At 39.5% G+C, this 12,808-nt stretch overlaps 2 protein-coding genes across 4 annotated transcripts in view; one reads left to right on the top strand and one right to left on the bottom strand.

Annotated features, from left to right (window-relative positions):
* il34 (interleukin 34) overlaps positions 1 to 12,808 on the bottom strand; it is an 81,096-nt gene that overhangs the window by 40,574 nt on the left and 27,714 nt on the right. The gene's annotated exons all lie outside the window — the stretch shown is intronic.
* LOC144015549 (uncharacterized) lies at positions 3,722 to 11,787 on the top strand. 3 transcript variants are annotated; one of them, XM_077515634.1, is made up of 14 exons: positions 3,722 to 4,200; positions 4,405 to 7,925; positions 8,021 to 8,074; positions 8,166 to 8,234; positions 8,308 to 8,403; positions 8,479 to 8,821; positions 9,167 to 9,449; positions 9,629 to 9,862; positions 10,069 to 10,160; positions 10,361 to 10,465; positions 10,562 to 10,755; positions 10,971 to 11,135; positions 11,267 to 11,511; positions 11,612 to 11,787. In XM_077515634.1, exons 2-14 carry the CDS (start codon positions 7,840 to 7,842, stop codon positions 11,644 to 11,646), a joined length of 2,001 nt encoding a protein of 666 aa, XP_077371760.1. In that variant the 5' UTR covers positions 3,722 to 4,200; positions 4,405 to 7,839; the 3' UTR covers positions 11,647 to 11,787. The 3 variants fall into 3 exon arrangements, with proteins under 3 accessions (XP_077371760.1, XP_077371761.1, XP_077371759.1); XM_077515635.1 differs by having other exon boundaries at positions 3,722 to 7,925; positions 8,313 to 8,403; XM_077515633.1 differs by having other exon boundaries at positions 3,722 to 7,925; positions 10,069 to 10,164; positions 10,365 to 10,465.

Raw genomic sequence — 12,808 nt, 5'->3', positions numbered from 1 at the left:
AACTGACCATAGATCAGCTGTCCCGGATACAGGCGGCCGAAATGAGTTTCCTCCGCAGGGTGTCCGGGCTCTCCCTTAGAGATAGGGTGAGAAGCTCGGTCATCCGGGAGGGATGCTCTTCCGCATTGAGAGGAACCAGTTGAGGTGGCTCGGGCATCTGGTTCGGATGCCTCCTGGACGCCTCCCTAGGGAGGTGTTCCGGGCATGTCCCATCGGCGGGAGGCCCCGGGGTCGACCCAGGACACGCTGGAGAGACTATGTCTCTCGGCTGGCCTGGGAACACCTTGGGATCCCGCCGGAGGAGCTGGTTGAAGTGGCTGGGGAGAGGGAGGTCTGGGTTTCCCTCCTAAAGCTGCTGCCCCCGCGACCCGACCTCGGATAAGCGGTAGTAAATGGATGGATGGCTGGAGATCAGCTGTGTTGGAGAAGGGAGACATCCAAAACCTGCAGGAATCCGGACCTCAAGGACCGAGTATACCCACCCCTGACAAGCAAAGTGCGCATCTCGGCAGCATGATGCATTATCGGCGAGTAGCCGACTACCTACTAATGTTGATAATTTATATTTAATCTATTTTAAACATGCATAGCTTGTTCTTACTGACACCCATCTACCATGAGACTACAGTTAAGCATATTTAAATGCTTAATATTTGGCATAATGTGTGCGTTTACCGGGAGTCAGACCCGAGTAGGGTCACCAGGACGCGAAGGAAGAGACGAGTAGGATCATTCTTCACAGAGGGAGTCAACTGGGGCTAGAAGCAGGTTCTTAAATGATCGTCACTTCATTAGTTTTGTTACACGTACGTCCGCTAGCAAGCTTTGTGATGCCGCCGTCTGTTCCCTCGGTTTCAAGATATTGACAAAACGTGTTAAAGAAATGTTCAATTTTAGCCTCTTTTTACGTCCGTTTGGATCTTTCTTTTCTGTCTGGAAATTGGGAAGAGTGAACGGAGGTGTACAAGTGTACATGTCAGTCTTCTCGAGCTTTGCAATAGTGTTTTTTTGTTTGTTTGTTTTTGCCTATAAACTCCATTAGGATATTTAAAAATGGCACAATTGCACCTGTCGCTTTGTCACTTGAGGCTAAAAGCCGTTTAAAGAATGCTTGCCAGCTTTAAGGTATACAGTTATGAAAACACTTTCAATATTCCAATCTCTGCCAATCAAATGATGGTTATTTTGGGAGTCACATTTTTTTTAAAACTTGATTTTCACGCATGCACGCACGCAACGTAATGCGCACTTCACTTATTCAGGAGATTGCCCGCAGCAGTTGCGCCACTTATGATGTCATGTACTTCAACATCACCTCTGCTGGTTATTTTGCCTGAATTGCTTCAAGACACATCAGCAATATCCATTCATCCGTCCATCCATTTTCTGCACCATCCATTCTCCTCATGAGGGTCGCGGGCATGCTGGAGCCTATCACAACTGACCAAGGGCAGTTGGCAGGATACACCCTGTAGTGCAGGCTTCTCCAACCGGAAGCTTGCGAGCTACCAGACGCTCGCGGCATAGTTTGAGTAGCTCGCGGACACATTTTAAATCTGAAAGTTTCCGTTGCTGAATGACATCATCATTCATCAGACATATCAAGGAAGCGTAACACGCCACCGTTTTTGACGTTTCAAATTTCTTTATCGTAGTTTTTATTGACATTACAACACACAACGCTATCCCGAACTCATATGTAATTGCTAATTTGGTTCAATCAATCAATCAATCAATCAATCAATCAATCAATCAATCAAACTATTTATATAGCACCTTTCATACATTCAAAATGCAACTCAAAGTGCTGAACATCCATAATCAAATAAAAAGAAAAAGCCACCCCTCCCCCCACATCCGCATGATCGTACCCACAGACACACCCAAAACACAACAGACACACAATAACCATAACATGGTGGGGCACAGATTTACCCTGCAAGGAAGGGCACCCAGGAGGAGTTCGTCCACAGTGAGAGGGATGAAGACCAGCCATCCCTCTCACTGTGGAGGCTCCCCCATGAGGAAACAGTTAATTAATTACTCCCTCAATGTATGGTGTGGCACAAATTTCTGACGTTAGTGGCTAGCAGCTAGCTGCTAGCATTAATAACGAGAGCCTTGCTGGGAACAGTAAATGACAGCTGGTCTTGCATTCTTAACTTGTTTTTCAATATTCTGGACCAAGACTACCTTGTAATTCACTCCCCACATTTAAAGGAAGGGAATGTGCCTTAAATTGCATGTTGAGGTCTTTTCATTATTTATAAAAAAAAAAAAAAAAAAAGGATAAATAGAACATTGACTTCATTTATTTCACAAAACACTTTTGACCATTAAAAACAACAACAACAACAACAACAACATTCAACTCAAAATGTGAAACACAGCCGTTTAGATTTTAGGAGCATAACTTTAAGCCATTATTAACACCTTGTTATTTTGTTAACGTTGTGCATCTGCCTCACATTGCACTTAAAGTTGCATTTTTAAATCCTAAACGACCATAATTAGACATTTTGAGTTGAATTTATTTTTTTTTAATGGCCAAAAGCGTTTTACAAAATAAATTAAGACAAAGTAGGTATATTTTTTTTGTTTGGTTGTTTTTTGCTGATCCGAAAAACGATCCGATCCATGATTCACATCCGTGATCCGATCCAAACCGTGACTTTTGTGTTCCGTTGCACCACTAGTAGCTAGCCTCCGAGCGTCGAGGAAGCAGCTAACCAAGAACGAGTGTGAAACCAGCCCACCAATTAGAGCGTGCGTTCGCAAAACGGAATTTGCATCTACCACTGATGGTCGCTTGTCTCCTGGTTCAAAGAAGCAGAAAATCAGGAACAAGAATTTTTTTAATAGACAATGTGGTTTTGAGATGTTGAGCATGTATATTCAGCATAATTTTGGGATATATATATATATATATATATATATATATAATTTGTTATTATTATTTTTTTTAATATATATGACAACGTATGCATTTTATGACTACTGTTGATTTGTTGTGCTGAAGTAAAGGCAGGAACAAAAATTAAGTTGTAAAATTAATGTTGTGAAACATGATTAGCTCGCTGCTGTTTTGCTTTGCTAAAAGTAGCTCGCGGTGGAAAAAAGGTTGGAGCTCCCTGCTGTAGTGGTTGCCAGTCAATCGCAGGGCACACTCATCCCTCAAATTCCACTGATCATTTAATAGATTATTATCAATGCACAACCATTATAAAATGCATTATACAGTACCTAAATTGTATGAAAACAAGGATGATTTCTTATAAATGAAACCCATAGTAGATTAACACAATGTTGTAGATAACAGCACAAATTTTCTTATTCCCAACATTGCTATTAAGTTCATATGTGGTCATGTACAATTGTATTGACTACAAGTGGACTGCTATGTTCTTGCCATGAAATGCAACATGCCGTTTCAAACCACAACAATGTCATCAATGTAATATAGTTTTGTTCAACACATCAACATTTATTTGTTCTATGCACAAAATGACGTGATCTCTATTTTGAGTTTATATGCTATGATTTAGCGATCATTATTATGACACGCAAACTTCTTCAACAACTTATGTGCTTTCCTTTTGGCCACCCAACACTAAAGGCAGCAAAAACAATAATTAACAGAAATCAGGACTAAATTATAAGGAAAAACAGTCCTATTTTTTTTTTTTTTTTTTTTTTTTTTTTTTTTTTTTTTTTTTTTTTTTTAAATAAGGTCATCTTTGGAGTTTTCCCTGGTGGCACATCCTCCCCTCTGTCTCAGCGTGGAGGCTGACAGCAAGCACGAATGCTAAGTGTTGAGAGACTGCGTAATACGAGACAAACCAAAGAGATAGTCCTGCTCAGATTTAACAGATGCCTAATGTCTTTTCCTGAAATCCATATGTATGAATCCTAGACTTAAATTTCTTATTATTGTTTTAAATGAATGGTATGGGATGATTTATCTTAGTCAAGCCTTAACCATAAAAGCGACAAAGCGAGTAGCACTGTATGTAATGAGGCATTGTTATGTAACCTCACATGCTTGCTTCTTGCCTAAGTTCGCCTCATTGTGAACTGCCTCGGGCAGCGGTTCTCATTTTCTTTTGTTGGCGTGCTTTGAGCGCCAGAGGATTCACTACTGGTACACATCAATCATACACCAGTCAAGGCAAAGGGGAAACGTCTGCCTCACGGCCAGAGGTGGGTAGTAACGATTTACATTTACTCCGTTACATGTACTTGAGTAACTTTTTTTTTAAATGTACTTCTAAGAGTAGTTTTACCACACAATACGTTTTACTTTTACTTGAGTAGATGTGTGAAAAAGGATCGCTACTCTTACTCCGCTATATTTGGCAAGACTGAAATAGTTACTTTTTCTCCTTTTTTCATTATCTTTACCAGAGAGCCAACAGCGGTTCTGCCACATGACTGCGTTTCACCAATCAGACATAGCAACAATAATCACATGACGACTCCTACCCTTAACATTCTACCAATCAGATGTAACAATGCAGTCACATGACCACAGGCAGCAGAAACGCTAGCGGCATTTGGGACATAGCAGCGGGAGAAGACGAAGCCGAACACCCATGGCCTCAAATAATTAGCATGTTTACGTTAGACGCCATGCACAATAACAGCTTTATAATGCCTTATGTGTCTGCCGAAACAAACGGACATTTGGTATAAAAATTCCACATTGAACCTGAGTTAACATGTCACGGTAAGTTTGACCTAAATTCCCTTTTTGCTGTCTTTAGGCAGGTATTTGTCTTGTCAAGTGTTGAAAAGGACCTTTTCACATAGACTCTTTTGCAAACACTTTGTTTATTGTTGCCATAAATGAAACAGATCACGATACATGTTATATGGAGGCATGAATTGGCATTAACCACTAGGGGTGTGCTCAAAAAATTGATACAACAATATATCGTTGCGGGCCTCATTACAATACACGTATCGATACGCAGGCGTCAGAATCGATATTGCTCATTAACATTAAATAGGTAGTTAACGTTTGCCTTTGCAGCTTGCATTGTACCTAAAAAAAATAAAAACCAGCAGTGTCTTTGAAGTTAATTGCCTTCAATTAAGGCAAAAATAGCTCACCAGTGATTGGACACTGTGTCTTGCTAAGAAAATTTCATGCAAAGGAATAGGGGTGTGAATTGCCTAGTACCTGACGATTCGATTCGTATCACGATTCACAGGTCACGATTCGATTCGATACCGATTAATCCCGATACGAATGGTCACGATTCGATACCGATTAATCCCGATACGAATTTATAAGTCGATTGTTGCGATTTTTTTTCATTCATATTTAGAAAATACTAATCAGTAAGCTTGTAGAGTGTAAGATTTATATGAAAATGTATTATTTATTTATCTGAAATTTCAGTCTTATAGAGGTTGTAATCTGTTTCATGTTTGAACAGCATTAAAATAAAAATATTAAGGCTTAATGTGCCGTTCATATAACATTCTTCCATGCTCAAGGTGTGAATCCTAAAAAAAAAAAAAAAAAAAAAAAAAAAAAAAAAAAAAAAATCGATTCTGCCGATTATTGAATCGATTCGAGAATCGCGCGATGTAGTATCGCGATATATCGCCGAATCGATTTTTTTTTTTTACACCCCTACAAAGGAAGAATATCAACATTTATTTACTTATAAACTTAACGTGGCACATGTCGTAATGTACCCATTTTCGTTTTGTTTAAAAACAAAATAGAATGTGTTACATGGAAAAAAATACATTGTTTTTATTTCCCAAATATTTCAAATAAGCACATTTTAGAGCTGTAATTTTAATACTTTGATATTTTTACTCATATCGGCTCATGCCTATTAATACATTTTCCCGGTGTGTCTGTGAAAACTGCTCCTTGCTCTGCAGTGCATACACATTTAGACCAGGCATGCCACTTGGTGATAAACCAGAAGAGCTACTAACAAAAACGTTTTTGTCATCCAGCTTAATAAACGTATCCTTTAGGTATACATATGACTGTTATTATAAAATGCAAGTAAATGAATGTGAAATATCGGGATACGTATCGCCTGAAGATCAAGTATTGGGATACATATGTATTGCAATACGTATCGTATCGTGACCCCTGCATCGTGATACGCAGACACGGCGCTCCGTATACGCTTATCACACACTGCGCGTAGGGCACCAACTGCCTAAGGGGGCCCCAAAAAACAAATCAAGCCCGTAAAAATAATCATATTAGAAATTATAATATCAGTGTCTAATATTTAAAATAAAAGCTTGTAAAGCATGTTAATAAATACAAAAAATAACGTAGCATTATTTACTCGACGAGCGGTATCGCTGGTCTACGTTGGTGCCCCCCCCTCCCCTAGTACTGTAGTTTGTTCCTATTAGGGAAAGGGGGAGGGGGCAGGGGGCACTTTTGCTCCAACGAAGCAAACTACTAGGGAAAGGGGGAGGGGGGTGGAGTGCACTTTATGCTTCAATCGCAAATTTGGCAGAAGTTTATTCTTGGATATCTGGACATGTCATCAAAAAGGCATCAAGAATTGGGGGCAGAAAAGAGGAAAAGAAAAAACGAGATGATGCTCGCGCGTCACTTGCAGGTATGACAATGACAATTTGTTTGTTTTGTAGCAGCTACGTTTACATGACCACAGTTAGCAAAACAAAACAAAAACACTCCAAACCGCCGCAGTGGAATGGTTGCGACCAGCACGTTCATTATACGGTATGTTAAATGGAATGTGACGAGACAATATTGTTTCATATGGAACGGCCAAGAGCGGCATGTACTGGTGAAAGTGTAATTTGAAAATAATAATAATAATCATCATCATCATCTTAAAGGTACACTCAGTATTATACAGTGGCATCTAGTGGTGAAACAATAAATCATTCGAAAAAAACAAACAATTGTTTGTGTTAGTAGTATGTAAAAAGATATGTTGTATCGCATAAACGTACTTTTTTTAAATATAACGGTTAGTCTAGAAATCGCTAATTATCTTACATGTCCGCGCCGCGGCTTCTAGTGTCCGCCATGTTTCGCCGCCATCTTTCTGCTACGGGTGCCGTCAAAGACAAATTTCAGCAATCGATTTTCATCTCGCGTTTTTCAAAGCGGTGGCAGACGAACTTCCGGTTTGTGTGTCAACTCCCAATAAACGTAGAAGAAGAGTTTCCAATCCGCGTGGAGAGCTTTAAAAAGTATCACGCCATTGACCACGACAATAGCTTCGGTAATATATTTTATTACTGATTGTGTAAAACCGACATGGCTGACCACACATATTCTACTCGTTTCACGTCACCTACCGCACATAAACGTAAACGTCCTGACCGAAGACAGCGCGACAAAACAAGAATTTATATTGGCGCCACATTTGCCAGATGGAGAGAGATGAGGACCAGACTGGGTCTGGAAAGTGATGCTGCCCTCGCCAGCTTTCTACTTGACCGGTAAGTAAGAGTACACTTGTGTTTGCGTTTTGAGAGTGACAAAACGTATGTCCTTTTCTAATTAATATGATGTATGTGTCATTGTTTTGCGGCCACTAGCTGTTGATGAGCAACTCCACACCACTCGAGCTATTCCGTTATGTAGCTACGGTGCTTTTTCTGCCCGAAAAAGTGATTCACGCTGGCAGGTTTTATTCAATTTAGAATTAATAGACACACAAGTTATTAGTTATTTAGTGTAATTGGTTGTGATTTCGTGGGGATATTTCCACACATTTCAGTTGAGAATATAAAGCATAACTAAGGTTGTTTTGGGGGTTTGTTGGAAATGTGGTGACAAGGACTGCTGTTGTTGATTTTAGGCATGACAGTGTTATGAAGGCTTCAACCCCCATGAAAGCGAGGCGGCCAGAATTTGTGGCTCCACCGGCGGTGTCAAGCATTTCCAGTGGGACAGACAGGCAGGCTTATTTACCACACACACAAATGTTGCAAATATTTCTATGGTTTTAAATGAAGTTAAATTACATTTTTAATGTCTCATCTTCCTTTTCAGAGATGTTCATCTGAGTGCAAGTGCAAATCCTGAAATTGAACTCCTTGAACAAAGGTTAGCCATTACCATTTATTTCACTTTTATAACTTTGCATTTCTGCCTTGTATTTATGTAAATGACACACATTTATTTTTTTAATCACAAGCCTACATGAGATGAGCATAGCTGAGGAAGAGTTGGATGAGGAGAAATTCAATGACCTCAGGAATAGCATGTAAGTAAGAGCCTTTTATTTTTCCAAACACAATTTTGGTAAACAATGTTTTGAAAGATTTTATGTCTTTCAGTATAGATTGGGTAGATGATACTTCTGCAGCACATCCCAAGGGAAGTGAAGACCAGGACAGCTCTGATGAAGACTATGTGCCAGTGATTTCTTTGCGGTGTGTAAATAAACACATACTTATTATCCATTCCCTATGGATGTTTATGATGTAGTAAATTTGTCTGTTACGCAGAATGGGAGGTGCATTGAAATATGCACAGGACATCGATGAGCTGCCAATCATCGGTATAGATGATTCTGTGCACGATCTGTCCGGCATTGAAGAACCTACGGACGTACCTGAGATGCTGCCAACCCACTTTTTGCCAGACAATGTCAAAGTTGAAAAAGGAAAAGACATTGTTGATGTAAAGGCAGCTATTGTGTATGAAAACTGTCTGAGGCAATTGGTTGACTGGGTCAAACTACCCTTTGACAATTGTCCAAAAGGTTTGAGCATGGGAGAAAGGTGTGAAAGCTCTGCACCATTTAAAGTGGTCATTACTACAAGAGGGACAGCGATGAAAGTTGAATGGGTAAGTTTTGATTGTCTCAACAACTGAGACTGGACTCTGGATTTTTGCCAGTAGTTATGCGATTTAGCTGCTGCTGTTGTTGTTGTTGTTGTTGTTGTTTTTTTTTTTTAATGTAGGTGGTGATTTTGTTTGAAAAGATTCAGACCTTAATTAAGTTGCATGAACTTCCATATTGAAGAATATCTGCTCTCTACCGTTATCTGGCTTGACTGAGTAGCTGGAAAGGTGGATGAATTCACACTGTTGACTGGCCACAGTATTGATTTTTCAAAAGATTTTGTCAGTGTTTCATTTTTATTCACAAAGAAAATTTTAAATTTAAACATTTTATTCATGCCTTTTCAGATGTGTTCAAATGGCCACCAAGTGTGGTTTTGGGATACGCAGCCAAGGCTGAATTTTGGAATGCAGGCAGGAGATTTTATGCTCTCTTCTAATATATTACTGTCTGGAAACAACTACGCCAAAGTAGCCCTGCTATTCAAATTCATGAACTTAAGAATGGTAAACAGGAACACCTTCTTCACTGTACAAGACACATACTGCGTTGATGCCATCACAGAGTTTTGGATCGAGAAAATATCTCAATCCATTGCTTCCCTTCAAGGAAAACAGGTGGTGCTCCTTGGTGAGTGTTTCAATTGCAATCCAGTGACAGTGCATGACTGTAGTCACTTTTTTTTTTTTTTATACACATGGCGACTGACAAGTATCAGTTGGTTTTATGCAGAATTTCAAGGTTTGCACTGTACATCATGCGTGCATAAAATGCACTGTTGATGCAATAACATTTTTGATTACATTCAGGAGATGGACGGAATGATTCTCCTGGCCATTGTGCACAATACTGCAGCTACACGACCATGGAGAATGAGACAAAGGAGATTATCAATGTCTCTACAGTGGACAAACGGCAAACGTGTTGGAACTCCAACATAATGGAAAAGGAGGCTTTCATTCGGACCCTGGAAAAGCTTAGCAAGGAAATACAGATTTCTGAAATCTGTACAGATGCGCATGTCCAGATAGCTGCCCTTTTGGGTAAGTGTTACATATATATTTGTAAATGAAAGATTTATTAACTGTTGGATGTGTCTGCTTGTATGTTTGTCTGTACCTTATGTGGTCACTGAAGTCCTACTAATGCGCATACAAATGTACCAGTATACATAATATGGAAGTGATGACTTGTTAGTGAAAGTTTTCAGAAGTCAAATTTTCTTTGATAATACATGCTATGTTTGCAGACCCAGAGAAAGGGAAATACAAAAATTTGAAGATTCACCACAGCCTGGACATGTGGCATGGGGCAAAAAATCTGTCTAAGAAATTAGCTGCAGTAAGTTAATTGTTGGATGTAAATATGTGCATGAGGAATAGGCCAACATAGAGAAGATTGTTCATCATAATTTTCCAAGAAACTGTTTCTTTTCCTTACCCTACCTTTTAACACAATGCACTGAAAACGCTTCCTGTACTTTTGGGTAAAATTTTAATTTTGTGAATAAATGTATTTTCCTACTCTAATTTGTCCCAAAGGCAGCAAAGGTGAAGGGCCAATCTCTTATTTTAGTATGGTTGAAAGACATAATCAACCATTTTTGGTGGTGCTGTAAGACAGCAGGAACAAGAGAGCAGTTCCTTGTGAGTACTAATTTCAACAGAATTTATAACCTATGTAAATAAAACTATTTATTTAGTACAGATTTTTTTCATTTGTTCTCTTTTTTTCCTATAAAGGGTCTTTGGATTGGCATACTGCACCATGTATGTAATAAGCACAGTTGGGCCCTTGGAAGCTGCCAGCATGGACATCTTGAAGAGGATTATGGAAAAGAATGGTTACAGCAAGACTCTAACGCCCACAAAGCTTTAGTTGACATCATTCTCAGCAAGCGCTGGTTGGGTACTGTCCACAAGTATCTCCACTTCAGGTAGATAATGAAAGATTTAGATTTATTCCATATTTCTTCTGGTTGACTGCTGCATCATGTCTTGCTTACAAATTTTCTTAAAAGTGGTTAGCTTTGTTTTCTTGTTTTACATGATGTATGCTATAGATGTTTTTCTGAAGAAAGACAATTCAGTGATAACTAGTAATATGTTCTTTTTTCCCCTTCTATTTTTGTTTTTGTTTTTGATACACTAGATCAACAGCCGAACTTGAGGGGTTCCAAAACCATCTTCTCATGTACACAAGCAAACGACAAGCATTCACTCCCCCTGTTTATGAGGCAAGGGTGCTTCTGGCAGCCTTGGATTATAACTACCACCGCAATCTACCGACACTCACGACATCTGAAGGCAATAAAATGTAAGTTCTCAAAATGATCTTTTCAGTGTTGATATTATTTTGTCCTCTGTATCTATGAATTGTTTTGGCCACAGACTGTTATGATCTTTAGTCGATGTAACTTTGAATTGCTGGTATTGCTGTGGTTGCAGTTTCAGGAGAAAGTACAATAAGAATGCCAGACGATACACACTGTATGCACTGAAAGAAGGGATATCATACAAATACATCACCGACCTTCAAGAAAAAATCATCAACGGGAGACTCAGTAGCCAAGTTGGAATGCCCCGGAGGAGGACACTTAGGATGGAGGACCCCAGAAGGCTTGGTGTTGTACCACCAGTACCTCCACCTACCATATCAGAGCTGCAACAAACTCAAGTCAGCCGAGGTCTAGGTATGTGATTTACATGTGTACAGTATTACACACTACATTAACTTTTTGTCTGAGTCAATATGGACTGGTTGTATGTACAAGCACCATTTGCTCTACACAGGACTTGCTGACCAGGTGTCGAAAACCATGGAGTGACTCCCCCCTCGCTTGCCTCAGCAACCCTGTGGCCTTTGAGGAATATATCATTGTTGTTGGGACCATGCACTCCACAATTCCATAACATGTACTTGTGCAGTCAAGGAGCATGTAAATCCGATAATAAAACCATCAAACATTGATGTAACTTTATTATTACTGCAGTCTGTCCCACAAAAAAATGGACTACCCCTCCACTAGTTTTAATATCGTAGAGTGGGCGAAAAGTAGGGTTACAGGTCTATGTGTTCTGAAGAGTTTGAGGAATATTGCAATATTAATGGGGGACAATGGGAGAAAAAATAAAAATCCTGCTATTGATGTAATCAGATATTTTACTTGTGTACAACGCAGACCTGCTATGTAACACTACTTTTGGCCAAAACCTGTGTCTATTTGCTGTATACAGTATTAAAATGCACACAGCATTTTGGTAAATTTCTTTACCAACTGCATTTCATGTAGCTCATTATATTCCAATTAATTTTTTTTCTCATGTAGACTACGGTACAATATTTGAGTAGTTTTGTTTTTTGTTGCCCCCCAGTGCCTTAGATTCATTAGCATAGTACCATTTATAATAATTATCCAGGCTTTTGATGTTTTACATTTCTAGACATGTATAATAGTGTTAGGTTGAATGAAGACTGCATGTTGGCTCCAAAGGAAATTTTTATATATACTAACATTTTTAGTCATTCAACAACAACAACAAATCAACACACTAACAACATACAGGTTAAACTAAATGCAACAAACTAGTGTCATACATGGCATAATTATATCCCAGGTAAAAAAAACCTTTGTAATGTTCTTGGGGATCTGGGAATGTGTCTCTTATTTTCCAAACACAACAGCTTGCAATTACTCGCCGATTCCCTGCTCCCAGTGACCCATGCTGCCAGAAAACAAAGTGACGATAGGCAGCATATCTAAATTCTTTGTTGTCGTCACCAGGCTCCTTTGTTCCGCCCAAAACGGTGACATCCTCCCTGTACTGTCTGTGAAGCCGTAGGATACCAGCATTGAGGCAGTACAGTGTGAAGTGTGGTAGTATAGATATGCAGTTAGCGGGTTCCTGACCACAGCATCTGCGCTCTGCATCCGTTGGCATTTCTCTGCAGAGGCCACAAGTACACCAAGGTACTGCAGTCTGGGATCC

Source organism: Festucalex cinctus, chromosome 3, assembly GCF_051991245.1.
Source record: "Festucalex cinctus isolate MCC-2025b chromosome 3, RoL_Fcin_1.0, whole genome shotgun sequence".
In the NCBI taxonomy this organism is placed as follows: Eukaryota; Metazoa; Chordata; class Actinopteri; order Syngnathiformes; family Syngnathidae; genus Festucalex; species Festucalex cinctus.
This window is presented reverse-complemented; position numbering and strand designations above follow the sequence as displayed.